The sequence below is a fragment of the Rhinolophus hipposideros genome (assembly GCF_964194185.1).
Source record: "Rhinolophus hipposideros genome assembly, chromosome: 1".
NCBI lineage: Eukaryota > Metazoa > Chordata > Mammalia > Chiroptera > Rhinolophidae > Rhinolophus > Rhinolophus hipposideros.
This window is the reverse complement of record NC_138047.1, coordinates 27719023-27745043: the sequence shown is the minus strand read 5'-3', so window position 1 is coordinate 27745043 and position 26021 is coordinate 27719023. Positions and strand designations below refer to the sequence as shown.

The 26021-nt window shown below is 38.6% G+C and overlaps 1 protein-coding gene across 26 annotated transcripts in view; it reads left to right on the top strand.

Annotated features, from left to right (window-relative positions):
* PARD3 (par-3 family cell polarity regulator) overlaps positions 1-26021 on the top strand; it is a 610024-nt gene that overhangs the window by 425014 nt on the left and 158989 nt on the right. For 2 of the 26 annotated variants that reach the window (XM_081059095.1, XM_081059094.1), the window contains one exon: positions 2655-2782. The exons of the other annotated variants lie outside the window; for them this stretch is intronic. In XM_081059095.1, the coding sequence (XP_080915221.1) occupies positions 2655-2685 (31 nt within the window). In that variant the 3' untranslated portion in view covers positions 2686-2782. Of the gene's footprint in view, positions 1-2654; positions 2783-26021 lie in introns of those variants that run through there. 26 annotated transcript variants of the gene reach the window in all.

Here is a 26021-nt window from a genome sequence, read left to right as displayed (position 1 = left end):
CAAAGGGACCTTGCTAGGTTTCTCCCTGTCTGTCACACTTACTTCATCTTAATCTAATGTTTTCTATGCTAATAACTCCCTTCTTGGAGCAGGTCCTCTATCTAAATTTTTTAGGCCGGTAGGGGGAAGATCAAAGGTTCTCTTGAGTCTTTTGTTTCTTAAACATCATCAGCTAAAAATAATCGGTATCTTAAAAAGGTCATAGTTTTGTGTGGCAAACTCTGTTTCCCTTTACTACCACATGGAGAATGTAAATATATCTTAAGCAGAGTTGCAGTATCTTGTCTAGTTCTCTTGATCATGGCTGTCTTCTGTCTGATTGCAAACCAGTGCTTCATCGCTTTGGGAAATGGCTATGAAGCTTGTCAAATACAGTGCTACCTTGGTTTCTGAACATAATCCATTCCAGAAGACTGTTCGAGTTCTGAAACATTTGAAAACCGAGGCACCTTTTCCCCATAGAAACTAATGCAAAATGGATTAATCCGTTCCAGATCATTAAAATCAACTCCTAAAACTGCAAATTTAGCATGAATTTTACTTTCTAATGATACCATAGATCCATACAATTTACGGTGTCCGTAAACCGAAATGTTCGTCAACAAAGACGTTCGAAAACCGAGGTACCACTGTACTGCTTCTGGCATTGGAGAATAATTTATTAAGCATAAAATAAGCTTTTCGTTTGTTTTACTAATGGCTCTTAATTATTCCTTCATTATTATACTCCTTAGTATTTGAGAAGATCTTAAAGCATTGTTAGATTTTTTGAAACAACTTTTAACTGTCTTCCATACCTACTGAATCTATTTGAGGTTAATAGACTCTCAGGTTGATGTTAAAATATAACATAAAAAATATAGTAAAATTTTAAAATTAGTTGCTTCCTTTCTCTGTGTTCTTTTAAATAGGAGGTGATTTCCTTAGCAGGGTTTGCTTTTGAATAGCTTGATTAAATTATATACATACATATACATTTCTTAGAACAGTTTATAAGGAGATTCAAATATGGCTGGCCAATGTTGGGCTGAAGTACAAAGAGGGTTATGTGTGTGTGTGTGCACGTGTGTGTGTATTTGTGTGTGTGTGTGTGTGTGTGTGTGATGATTTTGTTTCTGTTTTTTGGTTCAGATAACAAAGAAGGCTAGGGTTAGGGACATGAGCTATTTGGAGTCTAGCTTTCTAGGTATATGAGTCTTTTCTCTGTAGATGCTTGAGGAAATAATAGTATGTTTTCCTTCAAAGACAGGCTCATAGTCCTCCTTCCCCCTCAAACCAACAACAACAAAAAACCCCGCATACTCTATTACTACCCCTATAGGGTTCCTGTGATTTGGGGTTAAGTTTGATGAGGGTCAAATAGATGGACCACATTTTTAAAACCCCAACAGAAGAAACCATGACCCATTCAGTAGGTATTTTAATTCAATGGTATGTACAAATGATTTGGTATTCTGTTTCACACATTGAATGGTATTTGCAAAAATGATTTAATTATTGATAATTAGCTCAGGAATGATTGTCATCAGCCTTATGAATCACTCTTTTGTTTATAAATTATGGAGTATATGAAGTGTAAAGTTGCTTTAATGCAAGTTTTAAATCTATAAGCAGTCAAATAACAAATGTAAAGTGTGTCACGTTTGTATGAATTTCTTCTTGTTCATACAACATCTTTTGCACATAAGGAGATCCTACTGCCTTAATTAAAATGACTTTGTATTTAAGAAACCTACTGTGCTTACTACATAGGTAAACACAATATGTTAATGTAATCATTCTGAGTGCAAAGTGCAGAGCAGATGGAGGGTCTGAAATTTTGACTCTGGATATGTTTGATTCTCAGATGCTTGGCTATTCAAATTTAATACTATAAAATATTTCTCAGAATTCTGCGATTGTATGAAATTGTTACTAAATCTATACTTCAGAAGGAGAGAGAGATCTATTGTTTAATGTTTTAAATGTGTTCATTTTTAAGTGAAATCAGCAGCATTATTAAGCAACATGCTTTTGCCCTGGTTTTTGCCCATCTCCAAATTGAAATAATCAACAAGATTATAAAATCCTATATTTAGGACAATATTTTCAGATATTAAGCACTTAAAATTGCATATTCCCCTTTCAGCCCTGGAGTAAAGGCAATTTGATGTTACTTTGCCTGACAAATGAGAATTATTGTCATTTAAATGTCCTAGAGTTGTGTGCACTCTAAAACTGAAGATTCTTAGAACTAACCTTATTGTCCATGTCTCAGATCTATTTGTGTTGTTGTCTCCGTGTGATTGCTGAGAGTTTATTACTATGGAAAGCCAAAGCAAAAGTAATGTTGCAATATTGTCATTAAAATTGAATCCTCCAATTACATTTAAAATGATGACCTGGGTCCCTGCAGCATTGTTTTATTCAGTTTTGTAAAAGGAAATAGATAATTTAGTTTGAAACCTTGTTTGGTTGAAATCAGATACACTACTATCTTTCTTTAGAATGGAATAGTTTTCAGAACATGATGCACACGAGCAGATTTTAAAACTTAATGTTGTAGCTGTATTACACCTTGTAGGCTCTTGAGAGAATAACAAACACGATTGACTATTGCTTCTTCCCTTACCTGTACATACTAACTGTGTGTCTATACCGTGTTTCTCGTTTAGCCTTTCCAAACTGAAGCCTGAGAAGAGATGAACAACAAACCAGATTCAAAAATGACTTGAGAAGCACATATTGCACAGTCGTTTTTTTAAAACAACAACAACAATAAATCTACTTTTAATGAATTCTTAGTGGCTGTTGACGAATTTTGTTTACGACATCAGCAGTTTTGATGGTTTAGTAATTTCCATATTAATCAATTTGAAACTTTCTGATTTTGATTTCAATCTTTGGGGTTTAAATTACTGCTTGAAAAGGCAGAAAAGTGATTTTTCCTATCATTTTTTATTAGCCCCTTTTCATAGTGGAAAACCATAGTCCTAGCTGCTGGCGTATTCAGAAATCATCAGCACACACCAATCGGATGTTAGAATCAGTGCTTTCGAAGTTATATAATGTACCATTTTGGTTTTGTGTGGCCAGGCACACAAGCAGGTGGAGAATTAACAGTTCAAGAACAGTGCGGTATGTCTGTTGGGATAGTCACCCGTCAGGTGGTGAACAAGTGGGCCAGTCTGAAAGTGACTCTTGGGCAAAGTTTAGTGCCTTCCTGCGTTACAGAGTTTCTACAAAAAAGGGGTTAGGAAAATAAATGTCTGTGCTCAGAGATGGCTGAACCAGCAGGTTCTTCCAATGGGAAAAAGTAGAGATACTTTGGCCAGTAATCCTTGAGGTTTGCTGAGACCACAGGGAATGAGGGCATACACTCTTTTATAAAAGTGTTTCTGGCAAGAGTCTGTCTGCCAAGTGTTCTAATCACAGATCCAAATGCTGGTCCAGGTGGATCGCAGGCTGTCCTTACTTTGGAATGCAGCTTCCTGCCTGTAAGAATTAGTCTTCGGTCTTTATGCCTCTTAGGATTTCAGACAAAGACTATTTAGCTACCTCTATTTTCTGAAAATGTTAGGGTTTCATCCCACTTAAAAATAAGTGTGATGAAAAAGCAAAGCATTTAATAAAGCGTATTGTGGAATTGTGTCACGTGCCATGAGAAGGATTTTGCTCTGCTCTGACAAGGTGGCAGCTTGCCATTTCACCCTTGCCTCCGACCCCCGCCAAGCAAAAGCCCTCGCTTATAGAAAGGAAGCACACAAAACAGCGTTTATTTGTTCGTGTCAGAAGTATCAAGACTTGTAGTTTTTATGACTCAGGCCTAATTGCCATGTGGATTAATGTGACCAGGTTCACGTTAGTAAAATTAAATGGCATCCGGTGCAATCTGCTGGTGACTTGGGGAATGCAGTTAAAATAAATATGTAAAAGACTGTCCCCATCTAAGTGAAACACAAGAACAGCACTTTGACATAGAAAAGAAAGAACTTGAAAAGAGCAATTTTGCATAATTTTGTTTCCTTGTTTGTCATCTGGACTGAGAACAGCTCTGTTCTATAAGGACACATATTGGGAGGTTTCCTTGGAGTAATTTTCAGATTTGTAAATCCCAAGAACTTAATGTATGCTTCTTTTAATTTGAATGGAAACAGAGGTTCCCATTTTTAATACAGGAAAATAAATGTCAGGTTGACCTGTTAGCAAAGAAAATTCCTAGGGTAACTGACATCATATTCTTCAAGTGTTCTTCTTTTCCTTGTTAGCGGTTTTAAGTAGAGAGCTTCTGACATCTACAGCACGGAGGCTGACTGCAAAGGAAGCCAGAGGAGGCACAAAGCATGACAGCTAGGCCTTCCGAAGACCTTTCTGACGGTTTTTAACGTTTCTTTTCCATAGACCTTCAGCATGAATATAGAATGCCAGTGTCAAGGATGACACCTACTTTATAGCCCCTGTAAAGCAAACCTTTTCGTAAAAGAAATTTTTGACAGTTCTGAGATGCTAAGTCAATTTCAATTTCAGACTGGGTAGAAAATGGAATCTTTTTTTTCTACAATTGATGTGAAAATTGAAGGCTAGTGACTATTCACTCTCTAATAACACAGGGTAAATAAATACTATCACACCATTGGAAAATGGACGGGAAGACAGGCTCGGCTAATGACATTTATCACAACATATATTGGAAATATTATATCTGATGCTTTTTTATTTGTTACCATTACAAACTCTGTGTCTTTTACATTAAAAATAATGGATCAGTACCTGTTATTTCTAAATGCATTTTTATGAAGCCACAAATTATTGTACAAGGGTAATTGTTTGATCCTTCCAAATAGTCTTTTAAAGGATTCACTGGGGAAGTGACCTCTTTCGTAATTGAATGTAGGATGGTTTTCTTCTGACCTATGTTTAATAATAGCCAATTGAGAAACAGAAGACTAAAATTGGATTAAATTTCATATCATAGTGAAATAACTATGTCTCCTATTAACCTTTCTACATAACATTTTGTTTGGGGATGATGAGCCACCCATGCTTTATACTAAGGCCTGCTCATTCCTCCCACATTTCTTTCTTCTCTCTCCCCCATCATCAGTGATTGCTTTTCTCTTCAGAATCGTTCGTTTTGTTTTACATTAGGCTATTTCCTCCATCTTAGAAAAAGGTCTTTCTTCCCCTACCTGCCCATCCCATTGCTACCTCATTTTCTCTCCCACTCTTCAGACTAAACCCTTGGATACATTTGTACTTGCTGTCTGTTTCCTGTTCTCTGTTAAACTCCCTTCAATGAAACCTTCATTGTCCTTTGCTCCACAAAACCTGCTCTCATACAGGTCACCCATGGCCCCTTCATGGGTGAGTATTCCCCATGCCTTCTCACCCTGTCCCTGAGGCGGCAAGTGTACTTGGCACACCGATTCTTGCTCTTCTTTGAGACCGCCTCCCCAGCTCTCCTCCTCCTTCTCGGCTCACTCCATTTCTGTCTCCTTTGCCAATTCTGTGTCTTGCTCTACAGATAATGCAGTGTCCCAGTGCTCAGTCCTTACTTAGTCCCCTTCTCCTTTTCTCTTTTCAGTAACACAGAATATTTATATTCTTAGAGAATAGAGCCCCAGGGCTCTAAAGACAGCCTACATGCCGATGACTCCCAGATTCACATCTGCTGCTTGGATGTCCACCTTGAACTCTAGATTTGTAGATCTTGCCATATTCTTGCCATATTCTTGCCATGTTTATTCAAATATCGCCCAGGCATCTGAAACTTAACATGCTCGAGCTCAATTGCAGATATTTTGCTCAGAAATTCTCTCATTCCTCCCTTTCTCAGTTAAGGGCAGATCTCTTTTTTAGTTAGGTCCAAAACCATGTAGTAATTCTTGACTTCTATTTTTTTCCTTACACCCCACATTTAACTTGCTGATGTTCAAAATCCGAAGTCCATTTGGTCTGTTTGCAACACATACCTCTAATCCTAGCACTTTTCAGCACCCCCAATGCTGCCGCCATGGTCCAGTGAGGAAGCCCTCATCTTCTCTCTTCCTGTTTGTTGGCAATAGCCCTCCCACTATCCATGCTTTCACACAGTGTCTTCTTCACACCGCAGCTGGAGGTCACGTCATTTCCCTCCTCTCTTCAATTCCCAGTAGTCTGCTGAGTCACTCCTAGTAAAAGCCAAAATCCTTAGAGACACCTATTGGACCCTGTAGCACTTGCTCCCAACCCCCAACCTCTCTGACCTCATTCCTTCTACTCTTTCCTTTTCTGACTTCCCTGTAGCTACACTGGCTGCCTCTTTTCTGCCCTGCCAGCCCCACGAGAGCCTTTGTCCTTGCCCATCCGTCTACCCAGAATACCCACAGGTTTTCTCTTGTACCTTTAACATCTTTACTCAAATGTCAGCCTTCCGGGGTGTCAACCCAACACTGCAGACTGTGCTCCCTTCCTCCCTCCCCCCTTGACACTTCCTGTCCCACTTTTTGACATTGTTTTTCTGCTTTGTATTTACCACCACTGAACACATGCTATCTCCCACTTACTTGGGTTATAGTAATAATAAGTTGAGAGTGGAGGGCTTGTTAACTCTGTTTTCCCTGCTCTATCCCCAGCAGACTGCCTGGTGCGTAGTCAGTGCCCAGTAATGGAACACATGTTAAGTTGCCCACACTCCTTCAGTGCATCCCCCAACGTCCAGCAGCCAGTTTCTGCCTCATCCCGAGGCCACTCTGAAGCCTTGGAATGAAGCGCTGCTTCTCTGTGCAGGACCACTAGATGTGTCCGGGAATGATACCTCCTCAGAGCAGCCCTCAATCATGACCCAAGCATGCCAATGTAAGCGTCCTCCAGTCCCCCTGGCCCTTAGACATATAACGCTAAGGCGTAACTCTGCACCCTTAGCCCTGAAATTGTGGTCCTTAGACCAGGAGCACGGCAGCACCTGAAGCCTGTTAGACGTGCAGAGTCCCAGGCCCCACTGACACGGAATCTGCAGTCGAACAGCCCGGGAGGCCCTGTCGTACCTCCCACCCATTCCCCGAGTTGGCCTGTGGGGTTGAGCTCTCCTTGTCCACAGCGGTAACACGCTTGAGGATACTCCTGGGTGGCCTTTCCTCTCCTCTATCACATCTCCACTTCCCCACCAGTATTTCTTGCAGTGCTATTAAATCACTGCCCTGAATCCTTGTCTCAGGTCAGCTCCTAGTGAAATCCAGACTAAGATATGTGTTTATTGAGTGACTGAATAAATAAATAAAATTTCTAGAGTGTGTGTGGGTGGGGGGCGGCAGTGTATGTGAGGAATTTCTATGTGGAGTAATTTTGCAAGTTATGACACCTTGTGACACCAGGGTAATGTTGGTGTATGTTCTCATCTTTGAAAGATGAGGTCACTTCCAAAGGCAGCCTGTGACTGAGGAGGCAGTTCCTGGAGAGCAGACCTTGTCTGACCTTCCACAGATTTATATCAAGTTCTTCGGCTTGTTGAAATTACCATGTTCTCTGCTCTTAATAGCCATAAGTGATTTCATTATTTTCTGTTACAGCAGATTTGCAAAAGATATGATTTCTAAATGAAATTCATTTCAGGCACTCCCCAACCTTTAGGCTAGGAGTTGTATAGTTGAGGGATCATACATTCAAGCAAGGAATACTTGTTAAGATTGCCCTATTCATGTTTTCCTAAGCCTCAAAATATCAGGCTTGAGGAGATGGTATAAGATTCTGTCCCCCAAAGAAGTCAGAAACTTGTCTTTCTTCGTCACAAGCTTTGTGAGCAGCCGCTGCCTAGGGAATGAGCTGGTAAAACCCGTCCTCTCTCTGAACGCCACCCCCAGGGCAGTGTACAGACTGCCTCACCCATAGGTGGTGCTCTGGAGCTTCCTCAGTCTTCCCACCAGCCCCGTGTGGACACTGCTGAGCACCTGGGGCCCAGCCTACCCCTGGGGCCTGGAACCCTCTTGGCACTTACCTGTGTCTTGACTGGGGGTCGGACAACCTGACCTCGTCAGCTTCTTTTCTCATATCATCTGTAGTATTTATAACATAACTTGCATTTCTTCTGTATTGAAAACATTATTTCTCTCTCTTTGGTTCTATAACAATTCCAGTTCATAAAAACAGAAAATAAACGACTAAATTTATATTTTCTGTTCATACAAAGAAACAGAGACTTTGAAATGAACTACACTGACACGAATGAACTGCAAAATACCCCTATTTTCTGCCTTAAGGTTTCTCTAGTTCTGCTCTCCCAGCTGACGTATAAGGTTATCCATTATCACTTCTTAGTCCACATTTCTGATTGTGTTGGGTAATATGCTGTCATGATGACTTCTCTAGGAGAAGAACGTTCCCCACGTAGCACATAGTTTGCATTTAGCATTCACTGAATGTTAGTACTGCTGGGCAGTCTGCTAAGAAGGTTATTTTTCAATAACCCACTTAATCCTTATAATAACCCTAAGGCAGGTGCTCTTTTAGCCCCATTTTATGGATGAAGAAACTAAACACACAGGTTCTGAGAGGTAAACTCATTACCAAGCTCTCACTGTGGTCGAGCGGTGAAGCCACACGGAATGAATGCACTTTTAGATTCAGAATACTGGTCCACCTCTAACGCCATGTTCCTACCCCCTCTGCTGCTAAAACAGTCTTCTTCCGGTGTGTTCTGCTACCCCCAAACTTGTGGGGGAGCCAAGGTTACTAGTACGTCAATCATGTGAGATGGCATTGCCATTGTGTGCTATGGAAAGTACAGATCCCTGTTACTAGGCGGGAAATGTGGATGTTAGTATCTTTTGAACTTGACTTCATTTTTGTTCCTATCCTATTTGATTTCTGTAGCTTTCTGTGTCTATGGTCCTTAATCTTTCCAAAATCATTTTTAAGGACTTGGGAATTTTATTGTTAATTAAAAATTACCACGGCCACATCCCCTTCCCCAAGACAGACTCTCAAACCTGTCTATACTGTATGTATCAGGAAAACTACAGGAAAGTGACCGCCTGCTTGTTTTTTTCCCCAAGATGGCTGTACAGTCCTACAAAAGACACCTTGCCTGTTTCTATACCTTGTTTTCCCCATCCCTTTCTACACTTGTACCTCCGCTCTTGTTTCACTGCTGCTTTTTCTTTTCTTTTCCCCTATTAAAATAAGTGTGAGTCCATTCTTCTTTCTCTGAATGTGTTCCAAGTCTACTTCCTCCCCTAATCCACTGGTCTTCCTCTATCTTGAACCCTGTTAGTGCCCCCACATCAGCAAGGCTGCCTGATCCGTGGATGTGCTTCAGAGGCCAGGCTCCGCTTTAGGGCCTGGTCCCCGCCGACACTTTGTGCTCCCTCGGGCTCGCCTGCCCCTCGGGCTCGTCTGCCAAGCATCTGTCTGGGATCCTCAGACCTGGCCTTGGGTAATTCCCACTGCTGCTTGTCGGGAAATAATTTCTTATCTAACTCCTGCTTTAATAACGTATTTTCGTCATTAGGAAAACATCTCAAATTTATTTTAGAATTCCTACAATTTCAGGTTTCTGTTTTATCTCCTTTTAAAATGTAGTGCTTTTCAAAACCTTTTTTAATTGAGAAAATGATAACATCTACTTAATTTATTTCAGTATAGGTTGATTCTGGGAGTTATAAGACAGTAAACTTGAGACCAACTGTCGATAGGTACTTGTACAGGCTGGAAATCTCCTTAGGTGTTCTTTCTAGAGCATAGCAACAGCCAGTTGCCTGCTGTTACATAGAGCACAGGGGCAATGCACTGGTAATCATTTATGCAGAGCGCTCTCTGCTGCACACCTGAGTTCTCCTAGACCTGCTGGGGAAAAGACAATTGCCCTAAAATAAACTTGGTTTGCTGTGTCGCAACATTCAGGTAAGTATAAATGAGCAGTAAACCTCGTGATGGGCAATCATATTTCAGCACTTAATGATAAGTATCTTATTCAAGATTAACTTTCGCTGCTCCTTTGCCAATTGGCAGGTGAGAGCAGCAGATCTGGAGCCAAAGGAGTCTACAGCTTGTGAAGTGTAGCCTGATGAGTACGTTCCCCAGCTTGGTGCTTCTGGCTGGAAAGGCCAGTAACCTAGTGGGGGGGGGGGGTGTGGGCGTCTGGCCCTGGTTATCTCTCAAGGGAACAGCTTTGTTCCCTTATTCAGTCCCCTTCTGGCCCCGCTGTCCGCTGTAGTGTTACGGGACTCAGAAGCAAGCACAGTAGGTACAGGCATACGCACACCCAGGCAGTGAAGTAAGTTCAGTGTTTTACTCACCTGGCAAAATGTTTCTAACAATGAGCAAGTGGATTATTTTCAAGTTTGGTTGTAGAATGTCTATGATTTTTTAGTAATTGTACGGTAAAGCTATTAACTCGCACATTCCCCAGATATTTCCTGGAGGCCTACTATGTATATGCTAAGCATCATGATAGGTGCAAGGATAGGTGGGTGGAACAGGGAGAAGACAGGCACTCAGCAAGCAGGTACCGTGAAACGGGCTGTGGGAATGGTTGTGCAAACCCAGAGCAAGTGGACCTCACCCAGACTAGGGGTCAGAGTCAGCTTCCCTCCAGAAGCTAATATGTCCCCTGAGATCCACAAGAGGTTTTGAATGCTCTCTCTGAAGCGGGTTCTAAGGGAAAGGAGCATTTTGCATTGGGGTATTCAAACTTTTTTTGCCATGATGTGTAGTAAGAAATCTGTTCCACCTTGCAACCCCCTGTACAGACACATACAGCAGTAGCTGAAACATAGCACAAGGTAATGTGTACCTTTCCTCTCTCTGACGCATTCTGATGTACATTGCTGAGAGGCAGGAGAGAACAGTGGTTAAGGCCTGGACTCTAAAGTTCTACTACGTGGCTCCAAATCCCAGTTGTACATCCACCAGCCTTGTGTGTGGGGCAAGTTAATGAACATCTCTGTGGTTTTTTTCAATTGTAAAGTATAGATAATATGGTACCTGCTTCACAGGGTTGTTTTGAATCTAAAATGAGTTCATATATATGAAGCTCTTTAGAACCCCTCCTTGTACAAAGAACGCACTGTGTAAATACTGCTGTATTTGTTACTACTCTTATTCTATAATTCATTTTAAAAAATACTAGGTGAGTTTCACCAAATCAATTTTACATTTTTAATGGATTGCAGCACGTAATTTGAAAAATACTGTTTCGGAGGTGGACATCCTCTAGGTTTGTAGTGGGTGGCGGAGAGGAGCCTGCAAGTGCTTAAGAAGCAGACTGGCTTGATCCTAAGGATAATGGGAAGCCATTCAGGAGAAGGGCTGGATAAAATTTACAGTTTTGTAGAAAATTAAAAGGTTACTGTAACCACAGCATGTAGAGTAAATGAAAGGCCTAAACCAGAGTGAATGCCAGGAACAGGCAGGTGTTGTGAAAATCATGACCAGAAATGATGGTGGCTGTGGGGACAGATTTTATATATATATTTATATATATTTTATATATTTATATATATATATATATATATATATATATATATTTTTTTTTTTTTTTTTTTTTTTTTCCAGAAGGAATCTAGAAGGGACATTATTTGGTTAGATGTGAAAAACAAGAGAGAAGGCACAGTAGGAAGTAATTTCCATGGTTTTGGCCTCATCACCTGGGTGGATAGTCACAAACTGACTTGCAAACACCCGAGGAGGGTCATAGTTGGAGGAAACGGGATATGTCGAATCTGATTTTTACTTGTCTGCGATCTGCCCAAATGGAGGTGACTGGTGGTCAGATGAGAGCGAGGGGCTGGCCCAAAAAGGTGATACTTGGCACCATGGCAGTAGTAGTGGAGGGATTGTCTGGGAAGTATGCACAGGAGAGGAGGAACAGGCTGAAGCCAGAGTTCTGCGGACTCTGCACATGTGGGGGTCAGCTCAGAGTGGGGAGTGGCCTGGCGGAAGGAGGTGTTGGTGACTGAGGAGAGACCTGTGTAGAGAGAGCAGGAAAACCAGAAGACGGCGATCATGAAAGCCAAGGGTAGAGTATGGGTTTTATTCATCAGAAGGCCGTGGTCAACAGTGTTCCTGCTGAGAGGACAAAAGTACTCATGGCCTTAGTTGCAGAGGAATTATGAATGTCAGTAGATGTTACTGGACCAATTTTGAATGGTTACCCATTGTTACGTGATGTAGTTTAGTGTTTCTGTATGATGCCGCTACAGACAGAATCTGCTGATGCTAATGTTTGTTCCAAGGTAAGGGTATCATATGTTAATTTCAATTTTAAGAAGCAAAGCTCCTTCCCCCCCCCTCCCAACACTCCCTATACAAACACAGAAACCTGTGTTCGCCAGCTTTCCATATTTATTTTTGAGTAATAGAAATGACAATTAAGTGACATACTAATCCCAAGTGTGGATTTTCACAAATGATTGTAGACATCAGGATATAAGGAATTATTTTTCTAAATTATTGCCAAAATATAACTTGGAGGAAAAATAAATTTAATGATTCGCTTTATTGATACGGGATCACTTCTTACCTTCACTGGTGAGAGAATTAATCATTCATCCGCTAGCTGTTTTAGCTGTTTCTCTTTTCTCTTGTGCTGGCAGTTGTGGTACTCACCCGGAGACGGTGTGGATCGTGATGACATCAGCTACTCTACAGCAGTAGTAGTTCCAGTTTTCACTTATGTTTATAAAGCAAGAAGAGTACTTAGATCAGTTAAATCGAGTGTTCAGCAAAGTGCCAGCTTCCAATTACCTTTTTTAAAACCTTTTTTGTTTGTTTGTTTGTTTTGGTGACATTTAGTCATTATAACCCATAACCCAGGACTTCTTACTCTATACTTGTATACATGTTCAGACTGTTTTCCTAGGACTGATTTTCCCAAGGTTCGTGAATGTTTTCATTCCTGTGGCTTCAAAAAAAAAATGAAATAAACTGTGATTTGCAGATATCTTTATTTTTCAAGGTAATACTGGTCATCTTTTATGTTCTATCCAATGGGATATAAAGTGTTGGGTATGTTCAAACTATTAATGCTTTACATAGATTATTGAAATTGGTATACTGAGTATACCCAAGATTTTAGTTTGTTGGTGTTTTCCGAAGGGTTCCTAGCTGTGCTTGGCTTACATGCATTATTTTTTAAAAATATTTTTATTATTTTTACATGCATTTTTAGTATGAATCGTTCTATGTATTATGCACTTTATAGTCGTTGATGCATTCAAAAATATTTCAATTAGATTTCTTTCTGAAAATATATTTCCCAGGAAAGTGTAGAATTTTATGTATTTCCTGCTCTGACACAATTTGGATTTCTTTTATATTTTCAATAATAAAATATTATAGACAGACTATTATTTTTAAAAAGTAGAAAGTGTAACTAGTTAGCTATTGTTTGGCCATAGTCAGATACCATTACAATCTTTAAATAGGTTATTACTAAGATTTTAGATCTGCCTTTTCAATTTTAATAAACAGAAAAAATGTATAAAACATTTTTCCTGTGGAACTCTGTCTTGGAAAGTTCCCATATTTAAGTATAGTTTTGTCCATATGGGTCTTATTATCTTTACTGTCATAATTCTATGCTTTTACCCTTAGAGTAGACCCCTGTCTATTTAGTTTGGCAAAACTCCTTTGAACATTATTTTTCTTGTGAGATGGAAGATATATAATTCACTAAAGCAGAATTTTCATACTATTTCATTAGTCAATGGAAAAGGATCTAGTCTTTTAGAAGTGTCCTCTACTGTTCTGTATACATGCAGCTAATAGGCAGCCATCTAATTAGAGAGAAACCCCTATTAACAGCCAAAATAAAAGAAAGTGTGTTAAACCCTGTTCATTCACCAACTGGAGAGTGCCTGGATAGCACCAGAAACAATGGAAAGAAAGTCATTTCTGAGTCATGGAATATTGCTTTCTTCTTGTCTTCATACTGAAGGTCTTTGTCAGCTAGAATGGCGGTGTTGACCTGAATAGATGGGGCTTCATTTTGGTGGTTATTTTCAGTTGTCTCAATTAGTTCTGCTCTTACCGTCTTGGAAGGCTGTTGGCTCCAGCTTGCCCTCTGTTGGCCACCATGATTGACTTTGAGGAGAAAGTTGCTGAACTATAGGACTGAACCACTGAAGTATTGATGTGAAGATGGGATCATTTACAAAGATGTTGCAAATAATATATTCTCCTTTTCTCTGGGAAGCCAAATTTGTAAAAAGGAACACCTCCTCTTGCCTTTTTAGCTCCATGATTTTATCAGTGAGAAATTGTTTTAGTTGTAACACAGACCCAAGTAACTGTGGTTTAAACAAGGCAGCACTTACTTTTCTCTAATTTAAAAGATGTCTTGGACATTGGCAGTCCAAGGCTTGTATGGTGGCCCCAGAGTGTCACCAGCGTCACTACCTTCTTTTTATTCAGCCATCCTTAATATGTATTTTGCTTTTTTAATTGTGGTAAAGTACATGCAGCATTTACCATCTCATCCATTTTTAAGTGTACTGTTCAGTGGTATTAAATTGTTGTGCGTCCATTACCACCATCCATTTCCAAAAGTCTTTTCATTTTGCAAAATAGAAACTCTGTGCCCTTTAAACGCTAAACCCATTTACCCCTTTCCTACTCCTTTCTATGTTTTGTTTTTCTGAATTTGACTACTTTAGTTACTTCATATAAGTGGAATCATACAGTAATTATCTTTTTGTCACTGGCTTACATCCCTTAGCATAATGTTTTTAAGGTTCATCCATGTTGTAGTGTCAGAATTTCCTTCCTTTTTAAGGCTGAATAACATTCCATTGTATGTATAGACCACAGTTTGTTTATCCATTCGATCGCTGACAGACATGTAGTTTACTCTCACCTTTTGGCTATTGTGACTAATGCTGCTATGAACATGAGTGTCTTCACATGTGTGTCTACACTCCCTGTCACTTTATGGTTACAACTCTAGCCATCTTGTCAGAATTCTAAGCAGGAACAGGAAGAGGCAATTTCTAGTGGTGTCAGTCCCCATTTTAAGGATTTTTGCCAGAAGTCCCATCATCTACTTTTATGAACCAGAAATTAAGAGTCACAATGATAATAAAATAGTTAATATTTATGGAGTGCTTATATGTGCCAACATACAGGAAGCTTATAATTCATTGAATTCTCAAAATAAGATTATGAGGATGGCTGCATTTTATCAAAGAAGAATTGAGGCTCAAAAAGGTTGAATTACCAGCACAGTAAGTCACATGGCTCTGTGGCACCTAGCTATTAAGATGCAGACCTGGTATTTGACTCAGGAATGTGGCTCCAATGTTTATGCTCTTTACTGTTTCTTCTGTTCCTGCTTTCCAAGGAGGCTCGGAAAAGTAGTTTTATCTCAAGTTTTACCTCAAACATTATATCTCAATGTTTCCTTTCCCTACCAAACCAGGGTTCCTCTTGTAAGGAAGAAGAGGAGAATGGATATTGGGTAGACACTAGGAGTACCTGCTGTGGAGTGCCTTCTCCTGGGACCTGCCTCTCCAGCTCTCTGGTTCTGAAGCCAGATGGCCTCAGGCCTCTGAAATTGCAGCTGCTTTGTAGGCCTGGGCTGTTGTCCACGCTCACTCTATTGTGCTGGCCAAGCCCATCCACTACCAGCCAGATCATTTTGGCTTAACCAAAAAGACAGGGAGTAGAGCACAAATACTGTGAAACATTATATCTGCCACTTAAAATGGCCCTGATCTTTCCAACTTAGGGAGCCCAGAGGAGCTCTCACCTGGAAGTGGAGGAGGGATGAATACATAGGTATTTTTCTTAGAAAATTCTTCTGCTTTTTTAGGGAGTGAGGATTTCTTCCAGCCATGTGTGCTACATGTTTACAAACAATTATATTTCATCTTTGCTACTAACGTTTTTATAGACAGTATTTTTATTATTATTTAATAGTTCCAGTTGTCACACACAAATAACCCATGTCTTTCTGATTTTTTTTTTTTTTGTTAGTACAAGCTCTTAATCAGTTTTCTCATATTGATTGTACTTACTTAGGTGCCTTTTTATTCTGCTGGTTTTTATGGATACATTCTCCAAATGTATTCCTGGGTTACAGCATACTGATCGCGTCTTCTAAGATTCACAGGGTCGTCTGTATCCAACGTTAACCGTCTCAGTAGAAAGAGACTTGCTTTTGCTTCTTCAGTGTTTAGGAAGTAATCCTGAAATAAATGGAGCACGTGAGGGTGAAGACCAATATACCTTCCACTTTGCTTTTAATTGTCTTCTTCATAAATAACACAGATGTGACTTGGAACTTAGTTGTCTTCAACACTAACCTGGTGGAGTTCATCCTCCAGGCTTTTGCCCCACAGGGGACCTTTGACAGTCTATGGTCACTTACTCGGTTGTCACAATTGGGAAGAGGGTACTAACATGTACTGGCTAGAGGCCAAGGATGATGCTAAACATCCTGTGATGTATAAGAGAGCCCCCCAAACCCCTTGTAGGATTATCTGGCCCCAAATTTCACTGATGCCAAGGTTGAGAAACCCGGCCCCATCCATTCTCAACTACTGTGTGACATGTAATTTTATTGATCTTCAGATAAGTTCCCCTAATTCTTCAGTACTTTGTGTCTGAGTGTCATCGGGTCCATCCATCAGCGACATGTCTATGTCTTTTATTCTGTGTGGAGGAGAACTACACCATGCATTTTGGTGAACACTTAAGAGTTAAAATTACACGGACCACTTTCAAGGATTTTACACGCTAGTTAGTATTGCCACATTGAGGATGCTTACATAGTAATCTTTCTTAATGTTTATTTTTTAATATGATTTCGGTGTAATAAATAAGGATTTACTTTAACTCATGAACTCTTAACATATAAATCAACATGAAGAATCTGAGAGGCATTCGAAGAGGTTGAGGTCAGTCCGAGAGGGAGAAGAATATTCTGTAGTAGAAAGAATTTGGGATTTAGAGTTTGAAGCTCTTTCATTCCAACCCAGTCGTGGTATTTAACCTATCAGCCTCAGTTTCCTCGTTTCCACAGTCTTTACATTTCATTTTAACAACTAACTGAAAGGATGTGTATGGAAAGCTTTTTGAAATGTTAAGGTATTATACCTCCGTCAACTCGTTATTTGTTATGTTCGTTTCTCATGGGCTTTTCTTCTGTTAGATTAATTATTTCTGCATTAGTTAGATAGATAATCTGAGAGCCTTTGCTAAAAAAAAAGACATATGGGTCATTTCTATCCTTTGGGGTAGAAACATATGTACTGTCCTCCATGAAGTGGGGTTTGCTAATACACCATGATATATACACTAGTGTGGACCAGACAGTTTCAAACTTCAGCCAAGGAAAAGCAACATAATGATATCCTGTCAGAGCAACTGGGAGACTTGAAAATGTGAACTGATGTTAGCGGTGTTGGCTGTGGTTGTTGGACAGCTAATTGGACAGACACGTCCTATGCTGCCAGAGCTCTACTTTTTGGCTTGTGCTTGCCAGCAACTTGGTGGAGCCTCTGACCACACAGCAGGCAGTGAAGACGTGACATTCTTAGGAGATGGAAATGAGTTGGGATGAGAGGAATCCCAGGCTGGTACACAAATCAACAAGTTCTATATTTGAACCCTTGTTGAACTATTTAGTCAAATAAGGGAAAATGTGGTGGTTTGCATTTGTCGAATTTCATGTTCCCTTTCACATGAGCAGCGTGCTGATGGGAGATAAGACACTTAACAGGTTTTCTCATTCTAAGCCCTGTCACTGGTCCCTGAAACCATCCCCAACTTTCAGATCCTTCTTACTAGCTGGGTTCTAATCACCGTTGAGTCGTCAGTAACGTGCACAGCGCTGCACGCGGGTAGAGTGAAATCGCAGCACAGAGGCGTGAAGAATCTTTTCTGGAAAAGAGAGTGATTGCCATATTTTGGTGCCACATGATCATCTTGTGTATGTGTTAAACTGACCAGGACCCAGGAGTGCTGCAAGAACACTGATTTTAACCAAATATATGACCTTTAGTCCTTTGTCCTTTAAGAGGGTAGTATGATTCAGGTGGACCATGCATATTGCCATGGGTAGGGGCAGACTCTGCAGGAAGCCACTCTCTTCTCTGTTCTAAGAATTAGGCGTAACCTCCAGCTCACCTCAGAGTGCCCCCAGAGCCAATACGCAAATCAACTGAGAGGTAAAACATGAGAATCTGCACCTCTTAATTTACTCTGTAGAGATCACTCTTTGAGAGACGGGAATCAACAGAAATTGTTTCCTATCATCGACAGAAAAACTTACTGAAGGACACCTTAACTTACTGATAATGAGATCTTTGGGGAAGTTTTAACCTTTCAGTTTCCAGGAGCTTTACCAAAAGTCTGTTCCCCTCCCTTCCCCACACTTCGGTGACCATATTCTGTGTCTGTCACTTTCATTTGCTCTGTAAACATAAGGATAAGAACATTTTTGAGGGTGTTTTAGCTACACCGGTAACTAGGTCTCCATCAGTAGTTAAAATATTGAATTTGAATCCCAGTACATATTTAATTGAGGGTGAAAATTTATGACTCAGAAAAGATATCTGTAACTTGTGTATGTGCTTGCATTACCTCATACACATTTACAACCTGGATGCCAATTTGATTATCAGATAGGCAACTGGTAACAGAAATGATTAGGATTATCTGTGTTACTAAATACCTTTCATTCTTTGTCCTAATAGAAAAAAGGTGTATAGTAAAATACTATTCTACCTTTCTCTTCTTTTAACTGTGCTTTTTAAATAGACGTGTTTTTTGACTTAGGTCTCATTAGCATTTCTCACGGGGACTGCCTTTGGGGCAGTACCACTTACTAAATTGTTCTGATGCTTTAGGAGGAGGAAAACCATGGTAACCAGATGCAGGGTATGATAATTTGCCTCTGACCTGGCAAAGTGTTGGGTTTAACAAAAGAAGCTTAATAGAAATGTTCAAATTGACCCTTCTCATCACTTGGGCTGCTTAGAGCTCAATCAATCTCTCATTATTATCAGAGTTATTTGGGTAAAGGCAGCAGTGATAGTAGTTTTCATAATCACTTCTTGAGCCAAATGTAATTTGCAATTTGTGGTATTGTATTATGAAACAATAATGCATTGAAATGAACAGAGCAAGAATTAGGAGTATAGTAGTAAAGAAAGGAAACAGAGGCGTAGTTGTGTGAAAGACATTCTCCACATTATTTTAAGTGGACACGGCTGATTTCAATGCCAAATTAAACATTTAGAAAAATCAGAATTATGTGTTGTTTTTACTATGTTTAAATGTGTGTATGTATATTTAAATTATATGTATAATAATATGCATATTTATTATAAAGTCATGATGGTTAGAGGGGGAACAAAAATATAATTTGCATATTTATTTGAGTTTGCATGTTTGGCTTTATGGGGTTAGTGTGGTTTCATTACCTGTGTGGGTATGTTTTGAAAAAAATAAGGTATATCAAGCCTTATGAAAATCCTGTATGGAGCAGTAATTACTAATTGATTGCTTCTCACAAAGAGGGAATTTATTTGTACAGAAAAGATGTCATGTGGTCTATGAACTAGCTGATTGATACCTGAAAAGCTTGAACATCATAATTAAGAAATACTTCCACTCATCTTCTGTCATTTTACTTGAAAGTCTCTACATATAGATTATTTTTAGAGTTATTTAGGTATTTATCTTGTGTTTTGAAGGATTACCGTGTTTGCTTTGGTTCTTTTTCCTTAATTCTTTATATCTGGATCGGTGTGTGTGTGTGGGGGGGTTGTTTTGTTTTTAAGGTCTTTGGAGCTTACAGTGATTCTTATAAAGTCAAAACTGATAATATGCAGGTTCAGTTTCTTAATTGTTGATTTAATATTTCCTTGTTCCATATCCTTCGAGGACTCCTGAAGTGGAGGGTTACTAGGCATATTGGTGCACCCTTGATTAGATAACAGGCTATGCGGGGGAAGAGTGCACTTAGGAGGACATTTAATGGGAGTCCTGAGAAGGATATGTTGTTCATTAAGGTTACATTGTACATGTAAAGGCTGTTCTAGTTTAGCTCAGTAGAAGCTATTATTTCTTTAAAAAGAAAAAAGTCACTTATTTTTTCCTGGATGCCAGGCAACAGGAATTTACTTTATTAAATCTAATCAGACTAGCACTGATGAAAACTGCACACAATCAAATAACGATTCTCAAGTTTGTGAATTTCCTTTTAAAGAGAACCCCTGCTAAACTCCACCAACTTAAAACTGCATCCCATTTTACAAAAGTACTAGCAAGTTGTCATGTACCTTTTCCTAAGGCTTCCTTCTCATCATTGTTGATTACCAAGATTTTGTGGTTGTTGTTGTTTTTTCTTTTGCCTAAATAAGAGTTTTCTGCTTTTCATAATCAGCCTACGCTTCCCTAATTCATCCAGCATCGCCACAATCTACTGCTGAGCAAATTAACATGCTATCATGGTCTCGATTTCTTTAAATGTCACTAAAATATGTAAGATCCTGTATGGGAACGACATATTAGAAATGATGTACTCCCCCCCCCCATTTATAAAATGGAGGCAGAGGCACAAAAACTAGGGCCAGAAACCATGAGCACATCATTATAAAAGATAAATGCATGCAGTGAATTCTTGCTGTTTTACCCTGTGATTGGCTTTGGGCAGTTTGACATGCTTCTGCTGTTGCCTGGCAGCATTTGCATATGTCAGTACAGACAAATTGACTTTTGGAGTATAATTGCATTTAGAAATATTGGCAATGTTTTAGGAATGGGTACATAGGCAGCTTTTATGATCTTTTCCAATGGTTAGGATCAGTTGCGTCCAGATTGCTAGCCTTTGTATACAAGTTCCATTTGGGAACAATGTCCTCTGGATCTTATCGGCAGCACAAAATTTATCTCAATTACTTCAACAAAGGTGATTTAACCAACTGCTCTCAGTAAAAAAGAATAGAGTAGACTGACTGTCGTTGACCCCTAAAATTTTTGAGGTGGCTGGGGGTGGTAAGGTAAAGAGAATCTTGGGTCTGAATTCTGCCTTTGTGATTTCTTCCTATGTGACCCACTAAAATTCAGGGGTGTCCAAACTTTTTTCACCGTTTTTCACCAAGGGCCATATGCGGTAAAATACGCAAACAGCCGGGCCACTCACTGGAGGTGAAGTACGTATTGCCTCACCTGGTTTATTTAAGTAAACTAAATATATGTTTGGAATTTGCTGCGGGCCAATTAACAATGGATTGCGGGCCGCAGTTGGCCCGCGGGCCGCAGTTTGGACACCCCTGTGCTAACTCATTGGACTATCTTCGGCTTCCTGAGGTGGCCCCTAAACAGCAGGATGATAACACTTCCCTCACACACTGGTCATGGGAGTCAATGAGAGCAAGTCCCCAACAAGAGTTCGATAAGTTTTCGTTAAGTGTAATTAAATAATCAAAAGAGCATTCAGTTGGTGCTCAATTACTTGTCTCAGGATTCACAGGAAATGAACTTCATAGGTCTGGGAATTTCATTTTCTCTAGGAGTATCCAAATTCAGAGCCACTGAGCTATCTTACTGTTAGGTTGCTGTAAAAGTCATTGCGGTTTTTGCCATTTTTTTTTTTTAACCGCAATGACTTTTGCACCAACCTAATAGCTTGCGTTGTGACTTCGGACACCACTGTACACCTCCTGAGCCTCAATTTTCTTGTCTGTCAAATGAAGACATTGGACAGGATGACTAATCTCTAGGCTCTGATTTTCAGAAGCATGTGCCCATATATTTTCAGTGTACGTGGACAAAAGTGCAATAAGACAAAATACAAAGATATATAGCTAGATTTTTTTCCTCTCTAGTTAATATTTAGAGCAGTTAACCTATTAGGGCTTTAAGGCAAAAATAAGTTCATAATTGTGTTAGAGGCCAGTGTGATGGATTGTGGGAAGTCAAAGCTCATACCAAGAATGTGGAAAAAGACTGAAATCAATTGACAAAGATTTTCTAGAGAAACTTGGATCAGAAGCGTTTAGGAAAGTATAATTCGAAGGACGATCGAGGAACAATGTTAAAAGGTCATGATACTGCTTTGATTTGAGTTAACAATGTGTTCCCGAGGCTTGCAGAGAACTGGATTGGGACAGAGGGAGGACAGAGTATGCGATTTTTACTGTACAGGATTTTGAACTAAGCTAACTAGGTGGGTGATATCTCTCAAGGATCTTTAGGGCAAATGGCAGCATTATCACAGCAGGCAGTGGTCAAAGACAGGCGAGTACAATGGCTGTACACACACGTGTGTCTACCAGAAACAACTGGAAGGTTCCAGAAAGAGATGGAGAAAGGAAGTGATGGAATCATATGATAGTGCAAATATATTAGAAAGGAGAGGCAACATACATGGCAGGGTACTGAGTTAGATGACGGTGTTGACCACTCCATAGCAGGAGCTGGGTATTGGGGGAGGATGGATGGCTTTTAATAGCTGACACTGAATTCTCATTTGACCCATGTTCAATTCTCTTCCTCAGCCAAGCAGTATCAGTTAACCTAACATCTCTTAAGATAAACGGTAAGACAAGTATTGTAGAAAAGCCCTCCTTACATGTGAAGACCTTGGTAATACCAGATTTCTAGGTGACATTTCAGTGAGATGTTTTTGAAGAAAATCCTATTTTAAATATTATTCCTAAAGCTTATAAGATAAATGCTTCTGGATATTCTATTCATCTATTTTTAAATATGGCAACAGATTCTCGAAACTTCACTGTCTTGTTTTTAAATATGATGTTAAGAAAAACCATTTCATTGCAAAACCAATTATATTTTTATTTTATTTATAGCAAGGTGCTGTGTGTTATCCTTCAGTGTATTTTTTCTAAAGAGTTCTAATTTCATTAACAGTATAAAATACAGGAAAACATTTCAATGTCGTTTATATTTTGGAGAGAATTAGGTTAATTTACTAAAAACCAAAATGATGGTTTAATAGCACTAAACTCTTAGCACTAGTTAATTTTTAATGACAGTTCTTTGCATATAACAGTAATAGAATTGTGTTGCCATCCTTTCTTGCTGTTGGTTTGTTTGCTTTTTGCTTTCCCCATTCATCAACAAGTGCCTCTTTCTCCATCATTTTTTACCGCAATAATAAATATGGCTGATCTGGCAGACGTGAATGATCTCATTTGTAAGGCGTCATAGTAAAGCCCATTTAGCAGATTACTTTGAGATTACTTTAGCTGAATGAAAACATGGCTATGTCCTTTATGAAGGAAGCCATATGGTTAAGAAATGTTACAATCAATTCTACTCTGATAAGACAGGGCTCATCTACTGTATCTTTCTGTGAATGAATCTTCAGTGTCTTGTTGGCATTTTTTACAGTGTTACCTTCTCTCTCAATGTGGCAATAGTACTAAAGCGATTTTTCTTTTCTATCAACTTTTCTCAAGCTCCCTATTTTCTTTTGGTCTTCACTTGAAAAAACAAAATAAACAAAGGTTCTATGTGACCATTTTCTATTTCAGCATCATACCTAGTGAATGATGGAGTTTTCCATTTGAACATTTGTGTGGGTCAGTCAGAAGGCAGTTCATAAAACTGATCTCTGCTGAGAATTGGTTTGCTTCCTGAACACACTATTAGGACAATATTTTTCAGCTATGCTGCTCCTTCTAAAGTGACCCAGTTGAAATTTATCTGTGGCTTTTAAAAGTTAAAATAAATCTAATTGTGATCTTCAAAGTTTTTAAGTATCTTGCTATTAAATGGTGTCATCATACGTTGATTACTGATTTCAGCTGTGAAACTAACTTTTTGAGAACATGTATAGCTGAAATTTTTCAGTGACTTATCCCTGTTTTTTAGGAAGAATTAAGCAAATATAAATAAGAGCACTAGAATATATTGGCAAATGGAGTGAATAAGGGTGTAGATACTTTTTTTCCCTTTTATATTCTAGAATGGTTGGTCAGGTTTTTTTCATTTACAATCATTTTTTCATTTTGTCAAAAAATTACAGCTGAGGGATCCATTTTTGCCCCAATTATATAGTAATATGCTATAATTTTATAGTATGCCTTAAAGAAATTACATAATTTATTAACTAAAGTAGGTATTAAGGGAAATGTCCCAATGCTAATCTTTAAACATTTTATCTGTGAATACTTTTTCATTCACTAATCTTGAATCTGTAATTTAAAAAAGGAAAGTATACCGTAACAGTTTGATAATAAATATACAAATAATAAAATAGTATGTTCTGGTGATTAGGGGACAGTCTAGGAAACGAATATTTTGATACCTAATATGATGAAAAAAGATGTGGTTGTTACATATGAGTCAGGATTCCATTTTCTTTTAATCATGTGTATATAAGATAAAAAGCTGAAAGTTGATAGACTGAGATATAAAACTAAAACTTTCTTTACAAAGTAGGACCAAGACCATTTTAAAAAGATTTTAAAATAGCTAATTAAACCCAATATTTGGTTTGGGGCTGAAAAATACTTAAACTTTTAAAACATGGAAAAATCACTCTCAATTTTCCTCATATTATTAATTCAAAGAGAAGCTATATATGACCTTCTTATGAGATCAAACAGTACCTTTGATACAAATAATGTATCTCGTGTCACTGCACAGTGTTTCTCAAATATGATACAGAGTAAATGTCTGTAGTCTAGAATGTGAACCAGAACATTGTCTTTAAAAACAAAACAAGTCAATATGTATCATTTGCAGTACTGTATCGTTTCAAGAACATTTACGAATTAAAAGCTAAATGATTAAAATGTTTTACCTTTAGCAGTACCTAGTTATAAATTAAATATCATGTACTAAGATTTGAACTTAGACTTTTCTTTTCTTAAGATTTTTATTTTAAAATATAGCTAACATATAACATTGTATCAGTTTCATGTATACACTATAGTTGTTACGTTTATATAACTAAAGAAGTGATCACCAAAAGTCCAGCAACCATCTCACACTGTACTATGCTATCGCAATACCCGAGATGCCAAAAAACATATACACATGACTTGTATTTGTTTTTTGTTATTGGTATATATTGAGTATTACCATTTTCATACAGTTAAAATGTGTATACATTTTTTTGGCACCGTCTGTATTATTGACTATATTCCCTATGCTGTACGTTACATCCCCATGACTTCTTTGTGTTATACGTGGAAATTTGAACTTCTTATTCTCCTTCACCTTTTCCCTGCTTTTAAAATTTTTCAAGTACAGTTAACATTTAATACTATTTTATATTAATTTCAGGTGTACAACATAGTGGTTAGACATTTGTGTAATTTAAGAAGTGATCCCCCTGACTATTCTAGTACCCACCTAGCATTATACATAGCTATTACCATATTATTGACTCTATTCCCTATGCTTTACTTTACATCCCATGACTATTAGTAACTACCAATTTCTACTTCTTAATCTCTTTACCTTTTACACCCTGTTCCCCAATCCCGCTTCCATCTGTCACCCTGGTAAATCTAGTACCCATCTGACAACATACATAGTTATTACAATATTATCGACTATATTCCTTATGCTATACACTATATCCCCATAACTATTTTGTAACAACCAATCTGTAGTTCTTAATCCCTTCCCCTTTTTCACCCAGTCCCTTAACCCCCCTCCCATCTGGCAGCCATCAAATGTTCTCTGTATCTATGAGTTTGTTTCTATTTTGTTTATTTTGTTCTTTAGATTTCACATATAAAATCAATCATTATGCTTAACTTTTAAAATTAAGGAAAAGTAAAGGAGTCTGGACTCAAGTTCTTGGGGATTATTTCTTGTTCCCTTTTTCCTTTTTTTTTGCGACGTAGTGGACTTTCAATTTTTAAGTAACATTAAAATTCAAGGTTAGATTTACTTTATAGAAATTAATTTTACAGCCAGTTTTGAGTACTATGTAGTAATATACATACTTTTTTTAAAGGAATGGTGGTCGTGGTATTTTAACTTTTCTAATTTACCACTTTAAGAATACTTTCCCTTCCTTATTTGTATACCTCTTTGCATGCAAAGTGTTACTTTAGTTAGCATATGAGATATTCCCA